Source organism: Mirounga angustirostris, unplaced genomic scaffold, assembly GCF_029215605.1.
Source record: "Mirounga angustirostris isolate CCGP_5_RB_7025 unplaced genomic scaffold, mMirAng1.0.hap1 SCAF_5, whole genome shotgun sequence".
NCBI lineage: Eukaryota > Metazoa > Chordata > Mammalia > Carnivora > Phocidae > Mirounga > Mirounga angustirostris.
Genome location: NW_026991713.1, coordinates 142828974 through 142855627, shown reverse-complemented (window position 1 = coordinate 142855627; position 26654 = coordinate 142828974). Strand labels below are relative to the sequence as shown.

The 26654-nt window shown below is 45.0% G+C and overlaps 1 protein-coding gene and 1 non-coding gene across 3 annotated transcripts in view; both read left to right on the top strand.

The window, feature by feature from the left end:
- Positions 1-6929: 6929 nt before the first annotated feature.
- Positions 6930-26654, top strand: part of ADCY9 (adenylate cyclase 9) — a 119796-nt gene continuing 100071 nt past the window's right edge. The window contains exons 1-2 of one of the 2 annotated variants that reach the window (XM_045870410.3): positions 6930-7500; positions 7777-9512. In XM_045870410.3, coding sequence (XP_045726366.1) covers positions 7820-9512 — 1693 coding nt within the window. In that variant the 5' untranslated portion in view covers positions 6930-7500; positions 7777-7819. The remainder of the gene's footprint in view (positions 7501-7776; positions 9513-26654) is intronic. The other variant, XM_045870409.3, reaches the window with a different exon arrangement.
- On the top strand, positions 11730-11893 carry LOC123840688 (U1 spliceosomal RNA). The gene has a single exon (XR_006790052.1). It is a non-coding gene; the product is annotated as a U1 spliceosomal RNA (small nuclear RNA).

The window sequence follows — 26654 nt, the reverse complement described above, 5'->3', positions numbered from 1 at the left end:
GGAAATATTGTAGAGTCTTCAAATTTATTTACTTATTTAGAGAGAGCAGGCATGTGGTGGGGAGGATGGGCAGAGGGCGATGAAGAGGGAGAGAAGCAGACTCCCGGCTGACCACCCAGCCTGACTCGGGGCTTGATCTCATGGCCCTGAGATCATGACCTGAGCCAAAATCAAGAGTCAGACACTTAACTGATTGAGCCACCTGGGTGCCCCTATTGTAGAGTGTTCTATAGGCACTGCACACAAGAAAGGCTTGTCTCTTGCAAACAGTCCCAGCACACTATGGCATGGTGGGTTTTATCATGACTTGTGTGAGGACCTCGTCATGAAGCATTGAAACATGAAGCATAAATGAGAACAGAGAAATCCAAAAAAAACTGTGCTGGTCGTATACAGCCTGGACTCAACAGTGTGGAGCTTCTCAGATATTGAGTATTGTAGATGGTACTGGATACTTCCTCCTGGAATGTTTCTATATTTGGAAAAAAATGTATTTATTGGCATTGTGGTAATACTTGTCTAGTTCACTGACTTTCTTTCTGAGTAGTGTTAATGGTAATTTGATATGATCGTGTGCCTAAATATACCCACATCATCCTAACAAGTATATGGGGTTCTACCATGGTGGATACCGATGGATGCGGCTAACAATTTGCAGGTTCATTGTGCAAGGGACTGTCCTAGCAGGGCTCCTGGGTAAAAGCCAGCAGCAGTCCACCAGGATCAGAACTGTCCTGGATAGTGTTTTCCTAAGCGAAGGTTTAGATAGATACTGAATGCTCAACTTTCCAGCCATTTTTGCTTCTCAGATGAGTGGCAGCCAGCCTGGAAGAGCCTTCTTTGGAAAACCTGACGAATGCAGGGAAAAACACTTGGAAGTACTGACACGGGAGAGGGTCTCCTACAAAATGACCTGACCAGAACATTCTAAAGCAGCAAATGATCATAAGAATCACCTGGGGGAGATTTGAAATGCTTTCCTGTACCCCTTCCTATCCCCAAATGGTCACATCAGAATTTCTTTCTTTTTTTTTTTTTTTTTAAGATTTATCTATTTATTTGAGAGAGAGAAAGAAAGAGAGAAATAATACAAACAGGGAGAGGGGCAGAGGGAGAGGGAGACTCCTTGAGCCGACTCCCCCCTGAGCGGGGAGCCTGACAGATGCGGGGTTCGATCCCAGGACCCTGAGATCATGACCCGAGCTGAAATCAAGAGTCAGACGCTTAACCATTTGAGCCACCCAGGCTCCTCCTTATCAGAATTTCTGAGGATGGGGTCAGATCATTAGTGTCCACAAGCGTCCCAGATAGTTGTGGCATGTGGCCGGGCTGAGAAGCACTGTGTAAAGGGAAGCCTATGGTTGGCATGTCCCACCACCTGCTCTGAGTTTCTAATCAGCTTTTTAGTGACTCCTCTGAACTGTGAATGGACAGCCAAAGCTGACCAGACATGTAAGAAAAGCCTCTAACTTGAAGAAGGCCAAAACAATGAGAAAAGGTGAAGACTATGGAAAAAAAAAATTTTTTTTTTAAATCTATTTTCAGTATCTTCAGAGAGATGAGAAGTTATTCCACTGGTGAAATGAGAAAAGGATGAGATTTTAAAAATTCAGAAGAAAAATTCAGAGATTTAAAAATTCAGGGCGCCTAGGTGGCTCAGTTGGTTAAGCGTTTGCCTGCAGCCCAAGTCATGATCCCAGGGTCCTGGGATCGAGCACCGTGTGCAGACTCACTGCTCAGCAGGGAGTCTGCTCCTCCCTCTGCCCCTTTCATACCCTCCCCCCACCCCCGCTCCTGTTCTCTCTCTCTCTCAAATAAATAAAATCTTAAAAAAAAAAAATCAGAAGACAGAAAAGCCCTTGGATATTAAAACATGACAGTAGAATTATTATTGTGCAAAGTTTTTGAAGAGAAAAGGAAAAAAGGATAGAAAGAAAAATCTCTATAAAAGATTAAAAGGTAAAGTTAAGGAAATCTCCCAGAACATTGAGCAAAAAAGTCAAAGGGAGAAAAAGGAAAGTCACAGAGATGGAAAAGATAAGAAAATAAGAGGAACAGACAGGAGGTCCAGCATTCCAACAATAAGCATTGCAGAAAGAGAACAGGGAAAACAGAAGAGAGAAATCATCAAAGACACAATTTCATAAAAGTTCCCAGAAATGACGAACATGAGTCTTCCGATTGCGAGGGGCCAGCCAAGGCCTAACACAATGGATGAACACAGACCCACGCTGCGATCCAGCATGGTGAAGTTTCAGAGCTACGGGGAAACTTCCAGAGAGAAACCAGGTTTCATACTTAGGATCAAGAGTCAGAAGGTATCTGAGCTCTCATCACAACACTGGAAGCCACAGGATGCTTGGCAGCGTGCTCTCTCGGCTCACGCTCCTGGTCTGTAAAATGGGCATGGTGTCGTGTAAGCCAGGTTTCTGCGGGCGTCTCTAGAGGCTTTTTAAACAGAAGTGACCCGATTCCTCCTCTTTCTCACCTGCACTGGTCAGGGCTGACCTCCACACCCCTGTGTGTCCTTGGGGTCTCCTGCAGCTCTCAAGATGCTGAAGGTTTGCTCTAGTCCGCTGTGAAGCAGAGAGAGCCCCTCCTGCCTTTCGTCTTTCATGTCTGCACGGTTGGAGGGGTCATGTGGAGTGCTGATTGTACCTTCGCTTGTGGTTTGTGATGAAACAGTTTGTGGGCGTTTCCTGGGGCTGCCATAACAATGACCCCAAACCTGGTGGTTTCAAACAACAGAAATGTATTTGCTCACATTTCCGGAGGCCAGAAGTCAGAAATGAAGGTGTCAGCGAGGACTTGCTCCCTCTGAAGGCACTGGGGGGAGGGTCTTCCCTGCCTCTTTCAGCTTCTCCCGGCAACACTTGGCATTCTCTGCCTTGTGGACACATCACTCCAATCTCTGCCCCCATCGTCCCCATGGCCTTCTCCTCCCTGTGTGTCTCTGTGTCCCCCGTTGTCTTGAAGGACATCAGTCACCGGATGTAGGGCCCATCTGAATCCAGAATGACCTCATCTTCAGTAATTACATCTGCTAAGACCCTATTATGGATTCCCAATTAGGGAATGGGACGGGAGTAACAGTTCAGCAGGAGCTGGGCCAGGTTGCAAATCTGAGGGACAGTCACCATGCTTTACTCAGAATCTTCACCCTCTGTCTCAGCCAAACTTGCTGGGTCAACCAACCAGCTCCTCCTTACTTCAAAATGTGATTGCCCCTGGACTGGTCCTCCCTGGCCCCCCTGGGGTCATAAATATGCCCATCACATATTTTAGCTTTAGGTTCAAGCTAGAACCTCTACTATATATGTAGGTGGAAAGAGCTGTAAAATCATAAGCATTACATTGAATATTACTTATTCTGCTTATTAAAAGCAACCAAGAGCTTAACTATTTCACACACATCTTGTCTCTTATAATTCCATTATGCATTCATTCAATAGACATTATTGAGCTATGCACCAGGCACAGCAGGATTTGGAATATATATAGTTAGCTAGATCAAAGACTCCTGGGTTGTTGTGGAGCCTGCCAGGGATTTTGATGATCTTCCCTAATCAGCCTTCTTTTACTTTGCCTCAGTACCTGATCCTCTGCCAGTGTGGAGGCAGCTGCCTGAGACCTGTGACCAGCCACTGATGGAGGGGAAAACATGTGGGTCTATTCCTACAAACTCACCCTTACCAGGCAAGAGAAGAAGGACTCAAAGCTTGTTAACTGCAGCTTGATTGGATGAGAGCAGGGAATCCCCCCCCCTTCCAGTGGGTGGTTCTCCAAAATGACTGCCCACCTGACCACCAGAAATAACATGGGCACTGCTGAGACCTCAAGGACCAACGTGACGAGAATGGCCAGAGCTCCATCCATGTGTTCTTTATCTTGAAGCCAGTCATGTTGTTACCCTGAGCAACTTCTAATAGTTTGGAGCCAAGGCCCTCACAAGTCAGGTGAACGCGCATGTGAGGGAGGGCGAGGGTGATATGATGAAGCTGGCAACGCCTGCAGAAAACTTCGGTAAAGTTTGTGTTGGGGTGGAAGTTCTGCGCACATCACAGATGGAGAGAAAACCTTACAGACCTGGAGGCAACCTGTTTGGATGGTTGGAGAAAGCAGTTGCCTCTGTCCCATATCTGTTGAGTATTAGGCAGCAGTATGCTTTCTGGGAGTCAAGGAGAAGGGACCCAGGGCTTACCAGCGACTCCCCTCCAGGTCTTGGCATTAGGAGAACGCAGTTAACCTTTTTTGGTAGCATTCTTCCTCACGTATGATGATTCCACTTTCTTAACCCATCGCCTTCCCCAGTATCTTTCCCAGCTAGAAGCCCCTTGAAGACACAGATGGTGCATCATTGGACATCCAGGGCTTAATGCACAGTGCTGGGCACATTATCCCCAATCCCAAGGATTTATGGAATGACTTACACCCTAACCTGGAAATTGAGGAGGCTTTGGCAGGTTACAGGCTTCATCAACAGGGAATGTTGTCCAACTGCTTCCAGGAGACATACGGGAGAGAAGGAGGGAGGTCGGCATCATCTAAAATCATGCTTGTGTCTAAAAATCTGACATAACTAATTAATTTACAAATGCCAAAGTCACCACAAGTGGTGGGTGGACTAAAATGATTACAGGAGGAGAGGAAAAGCACAGACAGATCTTTCTGATTACTGAAGGAAACCAGCAAGTGGGGAGTGAAGGGTTGCATTAAATTTTGGGGGGAATGTAAATTGTCAGCACTGTCTCCAAGGGCTTCAGGTCCCAGGCGGTGGGTTGGCATGTGAGACGCTGGGGTACGTGAGGGGCCACCATGAGGCTTAGAGAGGGTGGTGCCAAGGCTTATCAGGGCACCATGGCCTCTGGGGTCAGACCTGGTTTTGAATCTGAGCTCAGTTCCTAGACTTTGTATGACTTGGGACACGTTGCTCATCAGTCCCCAGTTTCACATCTCTAAAATAGGGACAATCACATGTACCTCAGAGGGTTGCGGTAAGGACCAAATAGGTCACAAGTGAAAGTGTCCAGTGGTTTCTGGCACTTACGACACGTTCAGTCAGTGTAAGTTTACTATTATTATCTCTCTTACTGGCTTGTGCAATGTCCACCACTGCATCTCTGTTTCTTCGTCTGTAAAAAACAGAATACATCAGAGTTGTTTGGCACATAGTTGATGATCAGTAAAGGTTTTATTTATAACTTTTTCTGACTTTTTGTTTGGAAACAATTTTAGACTTAAAGTTACAAAAATACTAGAGCGTTCTCCTTCACTCTACAGGAGGCTTCCCCTAATGTTAACATCGTCTGTAATCATAGTCCATTGATGAATCCAGGAAATTTACACTGGCAAGAGGCAATGCCATTCACTAAAGTGCAGACCTCTTCCAATTCCCCCAAATGCTCTTTCCTGTCCCAGTTTCCATACCAGGATCCCGTGTTCTGTTTAGTCCAATTTTTGACAGTTCCTCGCTTTTTGTCTTTCACGACCTTGACACTTTTGACCAGTACTGGCCAATTACTTGGAAGAGATATTTCTCAATTTGGGTTCGCCTGATGTTTTCTGGTGATTAGATCAAGGTTATGTACTTTTGGCAGGAATACCAGTCATGATGTTGTGTTACTTTTGTTTTTCTTTTATCTTTATCATGGTAAAATACACATACAACTTACCACTTTAAACTATTTTAAAGTGTACAATTCAGTGGCATTTAGTACATTCACAGTGTTGTGCACCCACCACGTCCATCTAGTTCCATCACCCCCAAAAGCAACGCCTTCCCAACAGCCGCCATCCCCATTCCCAGCGCCCCCAGCCCCTGAAAATCACCTGTCTGCTTTCTATCTATGGATGTGCCTATTCTGGACATTTCATGGAAATGAAATCATACAATATGTGGTCTTTCCTGACTGGCTCTTTTTCACTTAGTATCATGTTTTCAAGTTTCATCCCCGTTCCTTCATGGATTAGTACTTCATTCCTTTTTATGGCTGAAAAATATTCCATTATGTGGACAAGGCGACATTTTATTTTATTTTCTAAATCAACTGTGAATCCTGGCGTGGGCCCCAGGGCTGGGCCTGGAAAGTGAGGGGAGGAGGAAGGAGACCCTTGTGACTGACAGGAGGTATTAAGTATGAGGGGAAGGGCCAGGACTGGTGCACTGGGGAGTGGGGAGTATGTATGGGGACTGTACGACACATTGCAGACAACATTCAGGGAGGCCCCCGTGGGGCTGCCCTATGGATAGCAGACTCCTGTGAAAGTTTCATTTGTGGACAGGTAAAAGCAGTTGTAGCAGAGGGCCCAGGCACGGGAAAGGCAAGTCTCTGGGGCTGGAAGAGCAGGCCTGTGGGGGCCGAGGCACCAGAGGCTGGGGCTCCGACTGCGGTAGTTGCGGCGAGCACGCTCTGGGAAGGGCTTGTGCCCCCGGGGCCCGTGCTCATTGCTTAGAGAGGAAGCGGTGCCTCCCTTTCGGCAAATGCAATAGTTGCAAACTTGCATGTATTAAAAAAAGGTGTGCTGACAGGCAAACATTTTCGTTTCCTAAACGTCGCACCCGGGCTGCTCCTTAACTAGCAGTAACCACTGGTTTTCCTCGAGCGGGTCTGGGGGCCCGAGGCGGGAGGAAAACGGGTCTCGCAGAACCCCGTCACCTCCGCAGTCCCCGCAGCCCTCGCACGTCCCTCAGCCCAGCAATGCCCGCAGCGGTGGTCGGGGCACCGCGCCGCCGGGTGCGGCGGGCGGAGGACTGAGGGCGGAGCTGCAGCTGGCCCGCCCCGCCCCCGCCCTGCAGCCGCGCCAGCCCGGCGCGCGCACCGTGCGCGTGCCCGGGGTCCGGCGGCGGCGTGCGCGGGCCGCGCGTGCGCGCTGCGGCGGGGCGAGGGGCGGTGCGGGCGAGTCTGTCAGTGACAGCGGGAGGGGGAGGAGGACGGGGCCGGAGATGGTGGCGGCGGCGGCGGCGGCTGTGGCGGCTCTTCCGACATGAGGCAGCGGCAGCGGGAGGCACGGCGGCGGCCGCGGCCGCGGCGGCGTCGCTAGCTCGGGAGGCCGCCCCGGGCGTGGGCGGGCGGGCGTCCCGGGTCGGCGTCGCGGGAGCGGGCTCTGCGGCAGCGCCGCGCAGGGCGGCCGGCTGAGGGGCCCGCGCCCGCCGCGCCCTGCGCTCGGCGCCCGGCGTCTCCCGGGGCGCTGGGCATCCCCGCCCTGCTGGGTCGGCCCCGGAGGCCGGGAGCAGGCCCCGCTAGACGGGCCGCGCCGACGGGGGTGGCCGCAGCGCCGCGGGCTCCTCAGACTCGCGCCGGCGCCGGGGCCTCGCTGCCGCCCCTCACAGCCGGTCCGCAGCCTCCCGCGGGGCCGCCGGCCTTTGACGCAGGGGAGGCGCCGCTCGGCGCGGCATGAGGGGCCCGCCGCCGTCGGCGGGAGAGCTGTGCCGGCGAGAGCGGCTGGCGGCGTGAGAGGGCTCGGCTGGACTTGCCTCCACGGCCGCGGCGGCCGGAGCAGGCGAGTGCGCGGGTCGGGCGGCGCGGGGGGGCGAGGGGCGCCGCCGCCTCGCCGGCCCGGGGCTGCCGGGTCCGTCCCGGTTGCTGCGGGCGGCCTCGGGGCGGGACGGTGGAAGCCCCGGTTAGACGTTAGCCGCAGCTTTCGGGAGCATGTGGTGCCTCTCCAAGTAGACCGCCGGGGCCACCGCCGAGCAAACCGGTGGAGCTCGTGGCCTTCAGGTGTGTGTACCTGTGTAGGAATCAGTGCCAGTGTAACTCTGGTTGTCTTCGCCGGTAGGTACCAGTGACCCCGGCCGGGAAGGTTCTGAGCGCTTGGCAACATGGCTTCCCCGCCCCACCAGCAGCTGCTGCAGCACCACAGCACCGAGGTGAGTTGTGACTCCAGCGGAGACAGCAACAGCGTGAGGGTCAAAATCAACCCCAAGCAGCTGTCCTCCAACAGCCACCCCAAGCACTGCAAGTACAGCATCTCCTCCAGCTGTAGCAGCTCTGGGGACTCAGGGGGCGTCCCCCGGAGAGTGGGCGCTGGAGGCCGCCTGCGCAGGCAGAAGAAGCTGCCCCAGCTGTTCGAGAGGGCCTCTAGCCGGTGGTGGGACCCCAAGTTCGACTCGGTGAACCTGGAGGAGGCTTGCATGGAGCGCTGCTTCCCGCAGACCCAGCGCCGCTTCCGGTATGCGCTCTTCTACATCGGCTTCGCCTGCCTTCTGTGGAGCATCTATTTTGGGGTCCACATGCGGTCCAGACTGATTGTCATGGTAGCCCCAGCTCTGTGCATCCTAGTAGTGTGTGTGGGCTTTTTTCTGTTTACCTTCACCAAGCTGTATGCCCGGCATTACGTGTGGACCTCTCTGGTTCTCACTCTCCTGGTGTTCGCCCTGACCCTGGCCGCCCAGTTTCAGGTTTTGACGCCTCTCTCAGGACGTGTTGACAGCTCCAATCATACCCTCGCAGCCAAGCCCACAGACACTTGCTTATCTCAAGTGGGGAGCTTTTCCATGTGCATCGAAGTGCTCTTTTTGCTCTACACCGTCATGCACTTACCTTTGTACTTGAGCTTGTTTCTGGGAGTGGTCTATTCTGTTCTCTTTGAGACGTTTGGCTATCATTTCCGAGACAAAGACTGCTTTCCCCCACCTGGAGCAGGGGTGCCACACTGGGAGCTGCTGAGCCGAGCCCTGCTCCACGTCTGCATCCACGCCATTGGGATCCACCTATTTATCATGTCCCAGGTGAGATCTAGGAGCACCTTTCTCAAGGTGGGACAGTCAATTATGCACGGAAAGGATCTGGAAGTGGAAAAAGCTCTGAAAGAGAGGATGATTCATTCTGTGATGCCAAGAATCATAGCTGATGACCTGATGAAACAGGGGGATGAGGAGAGCGAGAATTCAGTCAAAAGACACGCCACCTCGAGTCCCAAGAACAGGAAGAAAAAGTCTTCCATACAGAAAGCCCCTATAGCATTCCGCCCTTTCAAAATGCAGCAGATCGAAGAAGTCAGTATTCTATTTGCAGATATCGTGGGCTTCACCAAGATGAGTGCCAATAAGTCTGCTCACGCATTGGTGGGTCTCCTCAATGATCTGTTTGGTCGCTTCGACCAGTTGTGTGAAGAGACCAAGTGTGAGAAAATCAGTACCTTGGGAGACTGCTACTATTGTGTGGCGGGGTGTCCAGAGCCCCGGGCTGACCATGCCTACTGCTGCATTGAGATGGGCTTGGGCATGATCAGAGCTATCGAGCAGTTCTGCCAGGAGAAGAAAGAGATGGTGAACATGCGTGTCGGGGTTCACACGGGGACTGTCCTCTGTGGCATCTTGGGCATGAGGAGGTTCAAATTCGATGTGTGGTCCAATGATGTGAACTTGGCCAATCTCATGGAGCAGCTGGGAGTGGCGGGCAAAGTTCACATTTCCGAGGCCACAGCAAAATACCTAGATGATCGGTACGAAATGGAAGATGGGAAAGTTACTGAACGCCTTGGCCAGAGCGTTGTTGCTGATCAGTTGAAAGGTATGTGCATTTCTTTGCCTGGTCATCTCCCTCCCCAGTCCTGTTTGTGTTGAGGAAAATAAAAACCAAACAATCTTTTTCTAGTGTCAGTATCTGGAGGCAGATCAGTTGTCTCAGGACACCTCACCATGGGGGCATCTCAGGGCTGGTGAGACTTTTCCTCTGGTGAGTCAAGTATCACAGATCTGTTCACACTGTGACAATGCTGACCTAGATGAGACCTTTAGGAGGAAGGAGAACCTTGGAAATGCATATCCTGCCAGTCAGCTGTTACTGTTTCTGAAATCCTGGGGGCAGGTCCGATGAATGTATGGGGAGTCGGAGCCTGTTAGCAGGCAGAACTTTGAAGTACTTTAACAGATTGTCTTTGGTCGCCCCTAAATCCCATCAAAACATTTCTCTATGCCTTTTTCCAGAACTGTGAAGAATAAAACCTTTCTCGCCTTGAGGCCTCACTTTGCTGGAATAAGGAAGTTGGCTTAAACCTGCAGGACTCTTGAGAATTAGATGGAATTGTATACTCCCAAGTACACACTGCCTTTGCCTAGGTCTCTTTTTTTAAAATGTATTTTCAGCTTTCAATTTTCATTTTTATCGGCTATTTGTCTTATAGACTGCAGCGTTTTAGAAATACACCTGAAATACACCCAGAGCAGTATTTAGACCCCCTATTCCCAACCCCTTGGATTTGTATCTTGTCTCTTATCTCGGTCTTAAGCTCTTATTGCTGTTCTTGATATTTTCAGTGGGCTTCTTTGGTTTTTCTTATTTTCACATAGGACAAAAATTTTTGAGGCCTGGAAAGTGATGTATAAGCAAGTGGGACCCAAAGTAAGGATTCTAAATACCTAACACCCATCCTACCCCCTTTTTAAAAACAGTCCTTATGTTTTACTAAAATCTTCTGGGTTGGAGGGGGGACATCTATTTTGGAAGTATGCAGAGAAAATAATATTGATTCTTAAAAGCCAAAATTTGTAAAGCTTATTGTGTTTTGTGGTGCCTACACGTTGCATGATTACACAGTAAAAAGCTCCAGGAAAAAGAGTTTGTCGGGGGAAGGAACAGCTTAAGTCAGAGATGAGAGAAGTAATACTGTAAATCAGAGACAGTAAGTGGTTGAGTGTGGGGGCCTGAATAGGTTGTCAGGCTTGACATCATCCTATATGCTCAACTGATACTTCATTTCTCTCCTTGTGATTGGAGTTCCCCGTGTCATTTACTTGTTATTCGGTGAGAGCGCTTTATCCTTCTCCTGACTTTTCTTTATTAATTTTGCTAGGAGTTGAAGAATTTATGGATGTAGTAGAAAACTATTTTCACCTGATAACTTCCCTCTGTCTAGAGAGCTGTAAATGTTACATTGAGGAGGTCAGAAACTACACTTTGCAGTTCACTTGAGAGATTCTGCCGTGGCGATTGTCTTTCCCTGTAGGAGGGTGACCCTTGCTCTCAGAGTCCTCAGAGTCTAAAGATGCCAGTGGAGTGTGGGGCAGATGTAATCCCTTGCTTGACACTTCGGCATCTTTAAGATCTGAGTGTTGTAGGCTCAGTCCTCAGGGGTTGTGGGACAGATTCCAGAGAATGGAGCTGTGCTGTATGACATTATGACAAGGATAACAGTTTTGTAAGTGGTAGTTTGAATAGTGTATTTCTTGAATATCAAAAATAAAAACAGATGTAATCATAAAGTAGGTCTGGAAGTCACCAAGTCTTTGACTCTTTGGCAATACCCATTTTTAAAAATTTATGCGTAATTTTATTTTCAACTTCAGTTCAAGCCAAGGGTCTCAAAGACACTGACAAAATATGCTAGAATGGGTTTATTGATTTTTTTTTAACTTCAAATAGTGTAAATTTGGTAAGTTAGCTTTTTCTTTAAATTTGTGTAGTTGTATATTTAAGGGAAAAGTTTTACTACTGGATGGGAGGTAGAGAAGGATGGAAGGGTTAGCTAAAACGGTTATATTTTTATATGGTATTCCCTCATTTAACTGTTTCCCTGAGACCATGATTTTTGCTTTATTCAGCTGATTTTGAAAACCTTTGTGGACAGGACTCCAGTAATATAGGATGTCTGCACAACTTCCTGCCTCTTTTTGAAGCTGCCTAGTTCTGTTCACCTGTCATTGTACAAATCTGCTAAATTGAGAAGGTAGCACAGTTTGTAGAAAATCCTTTTATACCTGAAGTTAAGGTTATATATTTAAAATTTCCATACTTATCTGGCACAGGGGATACCATGATCATGAAGGCGGTTTTCCCAGGGTGATGCTTATCCATTGCACCCCAGATGTGCTGACCCCTGTGATTTCCCCAAATGTAGGAAACTCGACTGCATAATTTGTGGTAGTGGGGGACTGAGTTTGTGCTCTCTCCTTTTTAAAAAGATAAGTAAATAAAAAATAAATTTCTTTTAGCCTGTCTTAGGGTTTATGGAAATATTTTCTCTCTACAATGTTGGGCATCAGCCTTTACCTCTCATCCCCTTTTCTGACAACGGGGTTAAAAATACCCAGTAGAGGACTCTGTAGAAATGAGTATCAGTAGACTGGTCACTCCAGAACTAGCCTGGCAGCGTGAAAAGTAGCTACTGCTCTGTAATTTATCTGAAAAGGTTTGTGGAAGGGTGGACTTTCATTATTTCTGCACATTCACTCACTCCTCGAAAATCTTCATCGTGCTCCTATGATGCGCCCCATGCTGTGGATGAGCAGATGGAGTCCCGAAAGTTCCTGACCTCAGCGAGCTTACAGTTCTAAATGTGATAGCATGTGCAGAGAGTCAGGAACACTGTATGGAGGTGCACATACTGAGGTGGATGTTGAGACCAGGCAGTGGCTCTCCAGGTAGATAAAAGAACATTCAGTGCAGAACATGAGCAAAGGCTTGGGGTTGTTTTTCTTGGTGGGCTTTAAGAACAGTACTTCATGAGGACAAGGAAGGCTGTGGGTCACACGGGAAGGAGTTTGTATTCGATCCTGTAGGTAATGGGGAGCCACTGATAGGCTTTAGGCAGGAGGCTTAGGTGATCTAATTTGCAAGTTTAGAGGGCTTACTTTTTCAATTCTAGGGAGTGTCGGTTGGAAGGGTATGAGATGGGAGATTAGGGAGTTGTTTCAGTAAATCCCGGACAGGGTAATGGCAGCCTTAAACAGGGTGACGACAGTGGCAATGGAGGTGGTGGGACAGATATGAGCAGTAGCAGGACAGACTTGATAAGAAGTAGAGCCAGATTTAAACAGACAGCTTGGGGGGTGAGAGGATAGATTGTCTGAATGGCAGATGGCCTTTCTTTCTTTCTTTTTTTTTTTTTAAAGATTTTATTTATTTGTTCATGAGAGACAGAGAGAGAGAGAGAGGCAGAGGGAGAAGCAGGCTCCCAAGGAGCAGGAAGCCCGATGCGGGACTGGATCCCAGGACCCTGAGATCATGACCTGAGCCGAAGGCAGACACTTAACCATCTGAGCCACCCAGGCGCCCTGGCAGATGGCCTTTCAAGGTTTCTGGAGTTGACGTTGAGGACAGTTTGCTGTCAGGAATGACTGAGACCTTTGAAGTTTCTGTGGTATGAATAGAGAATGCAGGATTGAGTTGCAGAATATGAAACAGTCCAGGAACCCCTGGCTTATTCATTCATTCATTCATTCATTCATTCATTCATTCATTCATTCATTCAACAAGTAATTTATTTTGTGCTGGGCACAGTTCTAGGTGCTGGGGATACAGTAGTGAACAAAAGAGACAAAAATTCCTGCCCTCATGGTATGTTGTCATGCACTGAAAGTTCTCAGACACCAGTCTGAGCAGCCATGCAGGGCTGCCTCTGCAAGGGAGAGCAGCAGTGATATTCTGTTCTAATAGGGCAGTCAAACAGTAAACAAATAAATGAAATATAAAATATATTTTGCATTAAGCTTTAAGGAGAAAACATAAAGCAAAAAGGAGGATTTGGAGTCTGTGTGTATGTGTGTGAAATTTTAGATAGGGTGGCCAGTCACTGAGAGAGAAGGTTGAAGGAATTTTCAGCACAGGACTAGGATTTTGGAAATGATCAAAAAACTAAGAGGCAATTATTATTAAAGATAGGGAGAAACAGTGTGATATGAGTGATGGGAAGAAGCATCCTTTCACACCATTTGGGACAAACTACTGGGCCCAAAACTGGCTGTTCTCTTCTGCGTTGGGCCACAAGCCAAAAAGGTGAGGAGGATTGTCTAGAACTGTTGTTTTTTTCCTGTCATAGGTAGAGTCACAGAGACAGAAGGTGAAACTGTCAGAAGATATCTATAAATGTCTTATATTCCCCTCCGAAACATTAGGAAGCTGAAACAGGGTGCGCAGTCACTCCAAATTGACCGCAACAACCATGTCTTTATAAAGGGAATATCTGGTAGCTATCGCCAACCTTTTAGGCTCATGAGCAACTGGGAGAAAGATCTGCTGATGTGCATTGGAGCAGATCGTCACCTGCTGGCCACAGCGACCAAGACCTTCCCCAAGTGCTAATAGGTGGCACTTAGAAGAGTTCCTGTCTAGCCCCCTGCTGGGGCCATTCCTCAAATTGACAGTGGCCTGAGGCACTCTGAGCTTTAGCCTTTACCAACGGCTGTCCCAAACTGGCAGTCTGGGCCCCCTAGTTCCCTGCCAGCTGGCAGCTAACAGCCCTACCCAAGCTTGGATAGCTTGTCCCCGTCTAAGCATGTACCCTTGCGACCCACTGGAGTGCTAGCCTACAGCTGACAGCTCAGTGCTTCCTCTAAAGTCCAGTCAAGAAATTCTGTGCTCACCTGCACCCTAGAACGGGCTGTCTTGTGCACTTTGAAACATAGCCTCTTGGATGGCAAGTGGCAGAGACAAGATGAAGCAGAATTTAGCTTGACAACCAAGATTGGAGACAACAAACAGCTATGGAGTTGATGCTCAGGCAGCCCTTGGTGACGATGTATTCAGGCTTCTTCAGGCCAAATTATATGCCTTCCAGCAAGAAGCACACAGGTTAATTCTGAGGACCAGCTTTTGAGCAGAATTAGCCTTTGGCAAAGAAAGTTAAGGATATAGTTTGCAGAATGGCAGGTGGAATAAAGAAGGAAGGAAGGTAATCTTTTAGGTAGAATTAACTAAGAAAGGGAAACATTAAAAAGAAATAAATAGCATAAGTAACGAAATTTCAGGGACTAGCTGGCCTGGTTCAAATAATGATTGTGTTTCTGCCTCCTGGTCAGGTCACCTGTGTACTTTGCTGTGGAGTAATAATCTTGAAAGAAACCATTGAATTTTCTCTCGTGTGTACATGTGCCTAAATTTTCCTCTTTTTGGTTGGTGATTTCAGTATTGGTATTTCTGTTGGGATTCTTATAAGACAGTGATCATTAATCATTAGAATGCATGTCCCCTCTCCTGGTGGTGATAGGAGGCTGCTGACCACCAGAGGAGTGGCTGAGTGGCTCCTCATTCATGTGACTCTTGGCATCATTTGTACTTTGCACATGAGACATCTGAAGACCTTTTTCCCAGAAGGAACTAGCATCCTTGGAGGGAATTTTATAAGGAGATGAGAGTTTTTGAAACAGGAAGGGCACTGCCATGTGAGGTCTAGACCGTCCACGCTAAGGTGTTAATGCAGGATTGCAGTGAGGGAACTGAGTGCCTCACAGGCTGACCAGGGCTACCAGGCACAGAGCAGTGGGCAAAGGGCGGGGGTAGTCTTCCTCTAGGAAGGCTGGATAAGGCTGTGACATTCATTGGTCTTGCTCATGCCCTGGTAGACTGTATTGGCCAAGCAACCCCGTGGCCAACCTTGGGTCAGGTTTGGTGAAACTGTACTTTGTAAAACTTGCTTGCTCTTGTAAATCAGGTTTTTGTTTTCCCCCAGCATTTGCTGCATTGCACTTGTAGGAAAATGCCTGGCATGCGGCATGCATTCTCTGCTGAGGTTAGGAGAGAGGCTCATTTCCTTAGAATAGTCTGGAAGGTCAAGCCCCACCCCCCCCCAGAGACTGGTGGAGGGAGTGGCAGGCAGCAGAACCAGAACCGGAGTGAGGGACCGGAACAGCTTTGGGACGGGGTGGGATTCTGGGACTGGGATGATCAAGAACAGCTGTGACCAACCAGTAAGGCTTTCCATCAGCCCGTGGTTCTGTTCTTAAACTTTTTGGTTTCAGGACTCCTCTACACCCCTAAAAATTATTGGAGAAACTAAAGAGCTCTTGTTTATGTGCCTTATCTATTGATATTTATCATATTAGAAATTGAAACAAACTGAGATGTTTAAGAGAATGTTTCCTTATAATTTATTTCAAAATAATAATAAATCCATTGTACCCACTGCATGTTAATATAAATAACATTTTTTATACAGATAATTATATGTTAAAAATGTAACTAATTTTTAATTATTTTAAATTTCAGTATAGTTAACCTACTGTGTTATAATACTTCCAGGTGTATAGTATAGTGATTCAACAATTTGTATTTTCAAAGTCAAAGAAATTTGGTGAGAAGAGTGGTACCATTTTACATTTTTGCCTTTACATTTTCTCCTTAATGTCCAGATAAATAAAAACTGCTGGATTTTTTAAAAAAATTTTAAAATACACATTGAAAATTTATTAATTTAACTATTTTTAAGTGTGTTAGCTGGATTTTCTTAACTGCTTTAGCATTCAGTCTGTTGCAATATGTTGAAGAATGTGTAGAAAGTCTGGCTTTACAGAGTTACCTAGTTCGGTAATGGAGGAACATTTTAATAGCTTTTTTTAGGATTGTGGATATTTTTCTTTGATGCTCTACCAATACCCAGTAGTTTCTTAAGACCAGTTAAAAAATGGAATCTGAAATCCTATTAGTCAATTTTTTGGTATGCTATTAAGACCACACCCCCTTTTTTAAGTAGGCTCCACACCCAATGTGGGGCTTGAACTCACGACTCTGAGATGGAGAGTTGCATGCTCTGTCGACTGAGCCAGCCAGGTACCCCCAAACCCCATTTATTTTATTTTATTTTTTATTATTTTTTAAAGATTTTATTTATTTATTTGACAGAGAGAGAGAGCACAAGCAGACAGAGCAGCAGGCAGAGGGAGAGGGAGCCCGAGCAGGGAGCCCGACACGGGGCTTGATCCCAGGACCCTGGGATCATGACCTGAGCTGAAGGCAGCCACTTAACCGACTGAGCCACCAGGCGCCCCAAACCCCATTTATTTTTGAATGAATCTTTACCGAGGCGTGATTTTGTAACGTAATGCATTGGTCATTTGGAAAATATTGGCTTCTTGAGTTATGTATATCTTCCAAATGTTAACATAGCCGTCTTTAAATACCGGGAAGATGCCGACTTCACAGGGGCAGTTTTCTCATTCTTGTTTTCACTTGAAAGTTTGAATTTTATCACTGGCGACAAATACTGTCAGTTGTTTCCCTTTAAGTGACAGACTCATTTTGTTCATTTTTCAGGAACAGTCTGCCAAATACGCTAGTCTGAGTGACCACAGTTTGTAGGTCGAGCATAAATGATGTTCCATCCGAAAAGCAGCTAGTTCAGCTTGCAACCCAGACAACTGCGAGGGTGCTTTTCTCAACACCCTTGCCCTTCTGTGTGCAGTGGCCACGCTTCCTATTTTAACACAGTCACTCAGGGTTTGATTTAACACAATTATTCATTTTTACTGCATCATCTAAGGACCTCCTTAGGTGAAACTATTTTTTTTTTCCTTCTGCAAGTGCGTGATAGTCAAGAACACGCTGATAATTCGGATGGTGCCACCACCTTGGTTACTAGTGGTTTTACCCACGATTACTTTTGCACCATCAGTTCTGATGCCGACACCGAAAAAGGCAAATAATGTCCTAGTGTTATGATGAAAATAGTTTTGACCCCACAGATGGATGTTCTGCAGAGGTCTCAGGGGTCCCTGGGGGTCTGCGGTAATATGTGGAGAACTGCTTCCCTAAGTTGTAAGATAGGAAGCCTGAGGGTTTTGTACATACTACCCAAACACACATTCTCATGTACCTGAAACTGTTCAGACTGGAAGTGCAGTGGACGTAGCGCATTTATTGTGGAGGCACCAAGTGACTTTAGTTCATACCTTTTTTTTTTTTTTTTTAAATCAAAGAAATCCTTTGTGCCTCTGCCAAATTTTTGTTGGTGGGTTCACAATGAAGACTATCAACTTTGTTTTTTTAACTTTTTTTGCAGGGCTTACCCTTTGTCAGTATAGTTTAGTGGATGATGGCATGGATTTTGGTTTCTGATACATTTGCATTCAGTTCTTAGTTGTGCAATTTCTGAACTGGGGAGCCTTGGGCAAGTATGTAGGGACTCTCCAATTTATAGGAGTGACAGTAGCTCTGTCAGAGGGTTATTGGGAGAATTGAGTGAGAGGATCGAAGGAAAGCACTTGTTAGCGTAGTGACTCTCCCATGATTGATTTATTCGCTTGCTAATAACCAACTCTTCTGCCTGGGTGAGTCACATTTTGTCCTGTACTCAAGAGTGTTTCTTTTTCCCTACACTCTGTTTGGTGCAGTCTTGTATAATTTGGTACTGAAACCCAAAACACACCAGGGACTGTGATTGTGTCAGTTTCTCCGATTAAAAAGGGCAAGTGTCCAAAATACAAAAGACTGATAGCTTACCCTGGTTAAACTGTAGCTGCCAAGTTTGGCAACTTCTTAACTGAAAACCCCAGGGAGTTCAGGCAGTATTGTTCTTGGGCTGCATCTGGTCCCCAGAGCTTAGGGGTACTTAAGATGATGTGGCCCTTGATAATTGAGGAATTATGGGGAAATCCTCAGCTTTGTGACTCTGGAGATCCTGGCTGAAGTTTGAACTAGAACAGTTATTCAGCTCTACCGCTTTCTACTATAAACTCCTCTATTTACTCAATAAATATCAAATGATTTCCTGCTATTTGTGAGGCCTGGACTAGGTTCTGGAGAGAGAGCCCTCTGCTCTCTTGGAGCATACAGCCTAGAAGGGGAAGTAGACATTAATCAAATTATCACCTGAACAAATACACACTAGACTTGCTTATCGTATTACAAATGGGGCTGGGAGGTAGGGACACTTATTTCCATTTTATAGGTGACGGGACTAAAGCACAGAGAGATTAAGTAACTCGGGGTGTCCACACAGCTAGAAAGAGCTGCTAAGTGGTAGAGCCGGTATTTAGACCCAGAGGGGCTGTATTAGGAAATACTAGTGCCCACTTGGTAGAATTGCAGTGAGGATTAAAGGAGAAAATGATGTTAAGTACGTAGAAAAGTACTTGGCACCCAGTGACACTCAACAGAGATTAGATGCATTAGCTAGTGAAAGTGGGGACAATTTTCTTAGCACCAACAGTAGGAAAACAACCATACCTTTGTGTGGCTCTTTCCAGTTCTCAGAGTGTTTGCATGCACATTGTTATCTCAACCATTGTGAAATCTTAGGATCACGGGAACTGTGTATGTTTAGGAGTTTATGTTTTATTTGTTGGCTTATTTCCCATAATAGGATTTTTTTGTTTTGTTTAGTTTTTTGCTTTTTTGGGGGGAGTCAGAAGGAGATGGGGAGAGAGAATCTTGAACAGGCTCCACACTGGGTACACCCCTGAGATAGTACACCCCTGAGATCATGGCCTCAAGAGTCAGATGCTTAACTGACTCAGCCACTCAGGTGCCCCCCCCACCCCATTATAGGGTTTCCAGGCTGAGTTGGTTTCTTAACATCTTCCAAAGGTGACCAATGATTTTTTTTCAAGTATCTTTATCAATTCTTAGATTTCAGCTTATTTGATGTATTTTACTCCATTACAGAAATCATAATTTTTTTTTAAAGATTTTATTTATTTATTTGAGAGGGAGAAGGAGAGAGAGAGAGCACATGAGAGGGGGGAGGGTCAGAGGGAGAAGCAGACCCCCTGCTGAGCAAGGAGCCCGATATGGGACTCGATCCCGGGACTCCAGGATCATGACCTGAGCCAAAGGCAGTCGCTTAACCAATTGAGCCACCCAGGCGCCCCAGAAATCACAATTTTTGATGCTTTAATTGTCCCATCTTGGGCCCATGGAAGCCCCCTCAGGTTGCCCCCAAGTCCTTTTCATACAATCCCGAAGTCTTTAATAGCTTTCTTATGCATTTAGTAACATTTTTAAGGAGTAGAGAAATAATAGTTCTTAAAATCTCGTTACTTCTGTTTGTCTCATAGGTTTATTCCGAGAGACTGAGCTAAAGTTTTCCCTCTCTTTTTTTTTTTTTTTTTAAAGATTTTATTTATTTATTTGACAGAGAGAGACACAGCGAAAGAGGGAACACAAGCAGGGGGAGTGGGAGAGGGAGAAACAGGCTTCCCACGGAGCAGGGAGCCTGATGTGGGGCTCGATCCCAGGACTCTGGGATCATGACCTGAGCCGAAGGCAGACGCTTAACGACTGAGCCACACAGGCATCCCTCCCTCTCCTTTTTTGAAAAGAAAATTAATAGTATATCCATGTTAATATGAAGAAACAGCACTGCAGAAGAAATGGTTCATGCTGCTTCAAGTTCTTTAGAAGCTTTAATTTGCATTCTTAAAATTGAGAATTATAGAGCAATGCAGCATTTCTTTTTTTTTTTTTTAAGATTTTATTTATTCATGAGAGACCGAGAGAGAGAGAGAGAGAGAGAGAGAGAGAGGGGCAGAGGGAGAAGCAGGCTCCCAAGGAGCAGGGAGCCCGATGTGGGACTCGATCCCAGGACCCTGGGATCATGACCTGAGCCGAAGGCAGACGCTTAACCATCTGAGCCACCCAGGCGCCCATAGAGCAATGCAGCATTTCTTTGAACTCTGTCTTCCCACTAATGCCTGTCCAGGGACAGGTGCCTGTGAATGTAGATAAGTAGAGACAAAGAAATATAAAATGAAAGGAATCCTAAACCAAAATGTAGACTGTTTGCAAACTGAAGAGTGCCCCCAGCCCAGCAAGCTCCATCCCCCAGCACAGCTGTGGAAGGTTCCAGAAGGCCCAACTCCAGGAATTCCCTCCATGGGAACTTTGTTCTGAATAGTGCTTCCTGGAATGACTGCCCTACCACTCCCCTTTCCATCTTGCATAACATGTATTTGACTTACTTATTTTTGTTTATGATCTTTCTTCATCCCACTAGAATGTGTCTTGAGAGCAGGGATTTTCTGTACTCCTACCGCTGGGAACATAGTCTGGCATATAGTAGATGCTCAATAATATTTGTCTTAATGAATGAATGAATGAATATTCTAACTACTTACACTCTGCATGTGGGCACTCTGTTGTTCGAGAAACCACACCCCGGACATCCACACAGAACAAACCAGGAGGCACACGGAAGGCAATGACTGGTTTTTAAGGAATGGTTGAGTGGTTTGTTAAATAGAGGCTGTAGGTAGGGTCTTGCAAGGATCTGGGGAAGGAGGCAGAGAGAGCTGCCGACGCATAGTGCCTGGGGATGTGACCTAGGGCATGGGTGCGGGAGAGCGGGCAGCCTCAGGACTGAGGGCTCCAGGGTGCTGCCATTGAAGGCTACGGGGTGGGGGGGCTGGGCTGTAGGGCAGGAACTCAGGTCACTGAAACCCAAGTGTTTATTTTGGGCCCAGGAAATGTGGGCTTGAATGGCTTAGTTTAGGCAATCATTTTTAAGCTTTTTAAAATGGAGATTTCAAGAAGTGTATTTATCTTTAATAATACTGTAGCTCCTTATAATTCTTATTTGATTATCACTTATGCACATGAGAAACCAGCATATCCTTTTTTTGGCAAAGCTCTAGGATAGTCTTTGTGCATAATTTCCAGGATTTTTATGTAATGCTATTAAATTCATTTTTTTTCCTTCCACAGAAAAATGTGCTACTGAAAGCAGCTTTTGAATCATTTATATTCATGTTTGAATTGTTTGGGAAATATTAACGTCAGCTTTTTGCCATTTAGTTTGTAGAGAGGAAGAAAACCCATATGCATGTGATTTATTTTCTTGTATATGGGATATTAAAATACAATAAACCATTAAGGCTTCGACATTTTAAGTAAAAGAGTCTATTGCACATTGGTTCAGTGAGTTTTACTCTGCTAAGTGTTAATATTCAAAGTGTGGATTGCATTGTATTCTGTAACTTCATACATGAGTTCTTTTCCCCATGAGAAAATGCTTATGGTCATTAATGTTAATTTTTGTTTTGTCAATGAGCTGTCTAAAATTTGGGAGAATTAGCTTTTTATCTTAAGATGTTTTCTCCAGGGCGCCTGGGTGGCTCAGTTGGTTGAGCGACTGCCTTCGGCTCAGGTCATGGTCCCGGGGTCCTGGGATCGAGTCCCACATCGGGCTCCCTGCTCTGCAGGGAGCCTGCTTCTCCCTCTCCCACTCTCCCTGCTTGTGTTCCCTCTCTCGCTGTGTCTCTCTCTGTCAAATAAATAAATAAAATCTTTAAAAAAAAAAAAGATGTTTTCTCCACTAACTAGTGAAATACTTTCTGGTTCTCAGTTTCCTCCTATTCATAAAACATAAAGTTTGAACTAGACCCCCCCACTCTTCTCTAAGAGCAGCCGAGCTTCACACGTGACTGGAAAATAGTATGGGTTCTTAATACGAAGTATTGTTTCTTCTTCATCCATCTCTTTAAACTGTGAGCCCTCATTTAGGCAGATCTAACATATGGAAACTCAGATTTACAGAACTCTGCTACATTGCAGGGCAGGTGTGGGATTCTTCACTTTCTATAGAGGATTCTTTACTTGCTTTATGTGTAAACGAATAAGATTAAGTTACAGGAGTATAATTTACATGTGGTTTTTTGGGATCACGTTTGTTACATAAAGCAGAGTATCATTAGAGGAAACACTGCTTGATTTTGCAAGTCTGAGGAACACTCTTGAAATGGCTTGGAGAAAATGTGAAGTGATTAAATTTTTTAAACATATGCTTTAATTCCTGTTTGAACATTATTTTGGATAGAGATTGGAAGGTTAGTTGTCAATACAATCAATTTCACTGTTTTGGCAAATTTTTCCACTAGCTAAACAGAGCAAATACTGGATTTAATAATGTTCTTACTGATTATTCTATTAATAAAAGACTTGCTTGCTCTGGATGGTGAGTTCCTGGACATGATGACTGGATACTTAGTGTACCAGGGTCCCATATATTTACTGTATATTTAGTGTGACTCTTGTAGTTCAAAAATTAATGTACTTGGAAAATGTCTACCTTAGACCTTGCAATTAGAAATTAGAGGTCACCAGTGATAAAAAGAAACCCTTGGATTTAATTATAAAGGATTTATAAAAGATTTTGAATGGTCTTCTTATCCTGTCTTAAGAACAGCAAAGCAGCTCAGGGAAAGTAATATAATATTTGCTGTAATGTCCATGGCTGGTGAAACAAAGTGGGAAAGGAAAAACACTCTACTTTGTCCTCAAAGACAGTGTTGTCATTGGCTACCTGTGTCATCTGACCTGAGAGAGAATTTCACCCCAACAAAGACCCACCTTGTGAAACTGTAGCTTCCCTTAGAGAAAGTGTTATTCACAGCCTGTTGGAGTCACATGTTTCCAGTACTGAAGTGACTGACTCAGTGTGTAAGTAACTGCAGAAGGTCAAAACTCTTTAAACTACCATGCAAACAAAAATTTTTCTTTTTTTTTTGTCTTTAACACACATTTCACAGCGAATTTCTCAGCTGGAATAACTTCATTAACTCTGTGTTCTTTCTGGCTCCTGAAAGAAAACCGTGATTCTGAACACTTTCAGAGCTGATGATTCTCAGATACCAACTTTGTCCCTCTGCCATCTCACCATTCACATGGAAATGTTTGGTTTCATGGCTCCAGTCATGATGTTACTTTATTTAGTTGCTATTAAATTTCCAATTCCATATACTCCCCTGGAGGTATTCCAGTTTGCACTGAGGTTTCTCTTTCTTTCGGCAGCATTGCTATGGTGTGTAGAACTTTCCTGAATAAGGAATGTGACCAAGTTTCTCACAGTGGATGATTTTCAGTTTTTCTTTTCTTTTTTTTCTTTTTTTTAATAACAGTTTTTTTTTTTTTTGAGATATAATTCACATATACAGTTCATTCATTTAAAGCATGTAATTTGGTCATTCTTAGTATATTCACAGATCTGTGCAACCATTAATACAAGCAATTTTAAAACATTTTTATCACCCCAAAAAGAAACCCTATACTCATTAGCAGTTATTCCCCATTTCCCCTAAAACCTCCAGCCCCTGGCAACCATTAATCTACTTTCTGTCTCTATAGATTGGCCTGTTCTGTCCATTTCATACGGATGGAGTCCTACAATATGCAGCCTTTTGGGTCTGGCTTCTTTCACTCAGCATACTGTTTTCTGGGTTCGTCCACGTTGTAGTATGAGTCAGTGCTTCATCCCTTTTTATGGCCCTATAATCTATTGTGTGGATAGACCATATTTTACTTGTCCATTCATCAGTTGATGGAAAAGCTCTTGTTTGAAATCGACAGGCTGATGGTTTGAAAATAAGTCGAAAGGATTAAAAAAAACTATTATTTAATAATACACCTTGATTAAAATTTAGTTACTTTGTTTTCACTAATGTTTACAAGTTTTCCCAGAAAGCCTGATTAAATGAAATTTGAAACCGAATTATACTTTAATATAAATGTTTCACGTAATCAGTTTTGTTTTGTTTTTTAAACAGCTATCCTCTTTTCTAAGCTTGATCCAGGTTGATTAAATGTTAAATTCTCTGATCCTTTTCTTTTCTTCTATCCGGATCCCTAAAAGACAGCTTTAGGGGAAGCATATGGTTGAATATGAAACCAGCCTCATTTAGTTAAATATAAATATCAATTAACGTAAGCCTTTCTGGATTTCCCAAGAGCTGAGGATTTTCCCCTTTAGTCAAGCAGACATTTTCCTCTTTTAACCTGATTAAACATTTGGTTTTATATTTCTGAAATGTATATAACACTTTTTTACCTTCATAAAAATGAAATATGTCAAATGAATTAATTTTCTCAATGACATTTTTATTACCTGTTACTCAGCTTTTATTGATATAGCAATTTCCCCATGAGAATAGGAGTTTTTGCTTTACTTTAGATAAACTGAGTTGCTCTGTTTTTCCAGTTCTTACATTTTAAAATAGTTTTCCTACTTGCTCTCTTGCTATCAGTTTATATAGCTATTGGTATGCTTTTCTGTAATAGCTTTGCTTCTGGTTTTTACTTTATTCCATAAAGAAACCCAAATAAACCAAGCTTATTAACTCCGCAGATACAGTTTGATTAAAAGGACTAAAAATTGGGTGCCTGGGTGGCTCAGTTGGTTAAGCGACTGCCTTCGGCTCAGGTCATGATCCTGGAGTCCCAGGATCAAGTCCCACATCGGGCTCCCTGCTCAACAGGGAGTCTGCTTCTCCCTTTGACCCTCCTCCTTCTCGCGCTCTTTCTCATTATCTTTCTCTCGCCAAAAAAAAAAAAAAAAAGGACTAAAAATTAGGTCTCCGGCAATTTTTTGGTTTCAAATGATCAAATATTCTGAATAAGTTGCCAGGTACTGAGTTCAGGATGAGTAAGATGTTATGACAGTTATTTTTAGCATATTTCTTAAAGGGGAGGAGAAAGGGAAATTTGAATCAAATTTGTATCTTCATAAACAGAGTGTGTTTTCCACAAGACCAAAGTAGATTTCTTTTGACTATGTGGAAATAGAAAATGGGAATAACAGATTGGATGATGAATTAATTAGGATTAATTAACAATTAACTCTATAACTAGTTATATTACAAAGCTAAAATGTGAATGTTAAATTCGGAAAGTATTGATGTTGAAATTTACCAGACTTTTGGGGAAGTACTTTGCAGACTTTCCCAAGAAGCGTCTGGTAAGAATGACTGTATAGAGATTTTGTGTGTTCTCTGATACACCTGCCAAGGAAGAATAGGCCATATTTCTTCTTCTTTGGCTTAAACTGAAGGGGTGCATTGGACTTTCATCCCAGAAATTTAGTAGTCTGGCATTCAGCAATGCTAGTTAAGTGTTGTTGCTTGTTTTGGGGAGGTTTGTTCTTCCTGAAGGGGCTGGCTGAGTTCCGGACTGCCTAGTGGGTGCCCAGCCAGGTCTGAGCTCTGCCGCCCACTCCACAGGTTACTCAGACGTGCTTGCCAAGTTTGCTGAAGTATTGGCCCACCAATTTGGTAAGGCTGTTCTTTTAGATTAAAAATTAAAGTAGATTCGGGTTGCCTGGGTGGCTTAGTCGGTTAAGCATCCGGCTCTTGATCTCAGCTCAGGTCTTGCTCTCAGGGTCGTGAGTTCAAGCCCCATGTTTAAAAAAAATAAATAAAGTAGATTCAATTCTTAGGAGTATGGATTGTCAGCTCTTTTAATTTTTAAAGTAATTAATATGTAATTACTTAATAAATGGCAGTCTGCATATTGGTTTTCTCTCTGGGGGAGCAAATTGCCTAACCTGAAGGGTTTTGATTGGGATTAAGTGAGATAATGCACATGAGAGCACTTGGCACATGGTAGGTGTTTAGCAGTTGTTGGTTTTTGCCCTACTCCCCGCCTCTCCCAAACTTGTTTTCATCAGCATTGAAACCCATGTAATAGATGTTACCCCATAAGCAGCTATGAGATTCAGGGGGCACAGTGGGAGCATGAGCCCTGTAATGCCAAAACCTCATGCCCAGCAGGTGCTAGCGGCAGGAAGCTCTCCCCCTCACCAATGTGATTCAGGGGGGACATCAGCCACAGGCTTCCCTCATAGCCAGAGAAAACTCATCTCTGGTACTCATCTGCCCTTCCTGTGTGCCTCGTGGAGTCCTGAGCTTCGCCTCCCCCAGGCTGTGAGTATGAAGCACAGTGTGATCCCAGTAAGGGAGAGTATAAAAATAGGTAGACCAGAACCCAGACACCGTGTCCTGCAAGTGGTGGGGCTGCACAGGAAAATAAAGCCAGATGAGAACAGCGTCACGGATACGAGTGACTTTATATCTGGTGAGTGAAAGGTGCATTCATCTCTCTGAATAGTTGTGAGTTAATATTATGGCTGATTCAGAATGACCATGAATACAACACTTGAATTTCCTCTTCCCGCCTTCTATAGATAAAGAAAAATGTATATTCACATGTCAGATCTTTAGTTCAGGCTTCTCTGTG